Source organism: Mesitornis unicolor, unplaced genomic scaffold, assembly GCF_000695765.1.
Source record: "Mesitornis unicolor isolate BGI_N332 unplaced genomic scaffold, ASM69576v1 scaffold41694, whole genome shotgun sequence".
Taxonomy (NCBI): Eukaryota; Metazoa; Chordata; class Aves; order Mesitornithiformes; family Mesitornithidae; genus Mesitornis; species Mesitornis unicolor.
The window spans coordinates 1-636 of NW_010180135.1; the positions used below are offsets into that span (position 1 = coordinate 1).

The following is a 636-nucleotide window of genomic DNA, read 5'->3' on the forward strand; positions in this document are numbered from 1 at the left end:
GTGGGGTTGGCCGAGCCGTGTCCCACCAGCGTGGGACCAAACACGCGGGATAGGTTGAGCACGTCCATCTTGCAGTCAGGGCTACGTGACACCCTGCAGGGGGAGAAAACAGTCTAAGCACACTGCCCAGCCAAGGGGGCCCCTCCCATCCTTAGCCTTGCTTCCCAGCTATGGGGCATGGAGCCAGGAGATGGAGACAGGCCCATGAGAGCCCATGCCAGGATGAGCCCCTCACCTGAGCAGGTGCAGCATGAGGAAGGCCAGGGTGTCCCTGTTGGCTGGGGGCAGCTTGCTCACCACATGGCGCAGGGCCATGCTGCAGGCAGCGTCATCAGGGATGTCTGTGGTGGCACGAGGGAGCTGGTTAGGGGTGGAGCAGCCCCTTCCTCCCCCCCTTAACTGAGGCCCCCCGCTCACCAGCAGCCTGCAGAAAGGCAGGGTGGAGGTTGAAGGTGACCAGCGGCTCCTTGAGCCCCCGCAGAAAGTCCTTGAGTACCCCGCACACCACATGGATGTCATCCACGCCACCAAGGGCGGGCAGCACGCCCCCAGCCTGCAGCAGCCTCCGCTTCCACTCTCGCACCTGCTGCTCCGCACCCGGCACCCGGTAAAGCCCTGTCTGGGGCACAGGGACAG

At 64.8% G+C, this 636-nt stretch overlaps 1 protein-coding gene across 1 annotated transcript in view; it reads right to left on the reverse strand.

Annotated features, from left to right (window-relative positions):
• Nucleotides 1–3: 3 nt before the first annotated feature.
• The window catches only part of LOC104539484 (rho GTPase-activating protein gacR-like), a gene marked incomplete at both ends in the record, with an annotated part of 3,215 nt that continues 2,582 nt past the window's right edge, over nucleotides 4–636 (reverse strand). The window contains 3 exons of the mRNA XM_010183016.1: nucleotides 4–93; nucleotides 236–341; nucleotides 418–619. Of these exons, the coding sequence (XP_010181318.1) occupies nucleotides 4–93; nucleotides 236–341; nucleotides 418–619 (398 nt within the window). The remainder of the gene's footprint in view (nucleotides 94–235; nucleotides 342–417; nucleotides 620–636) is intronic.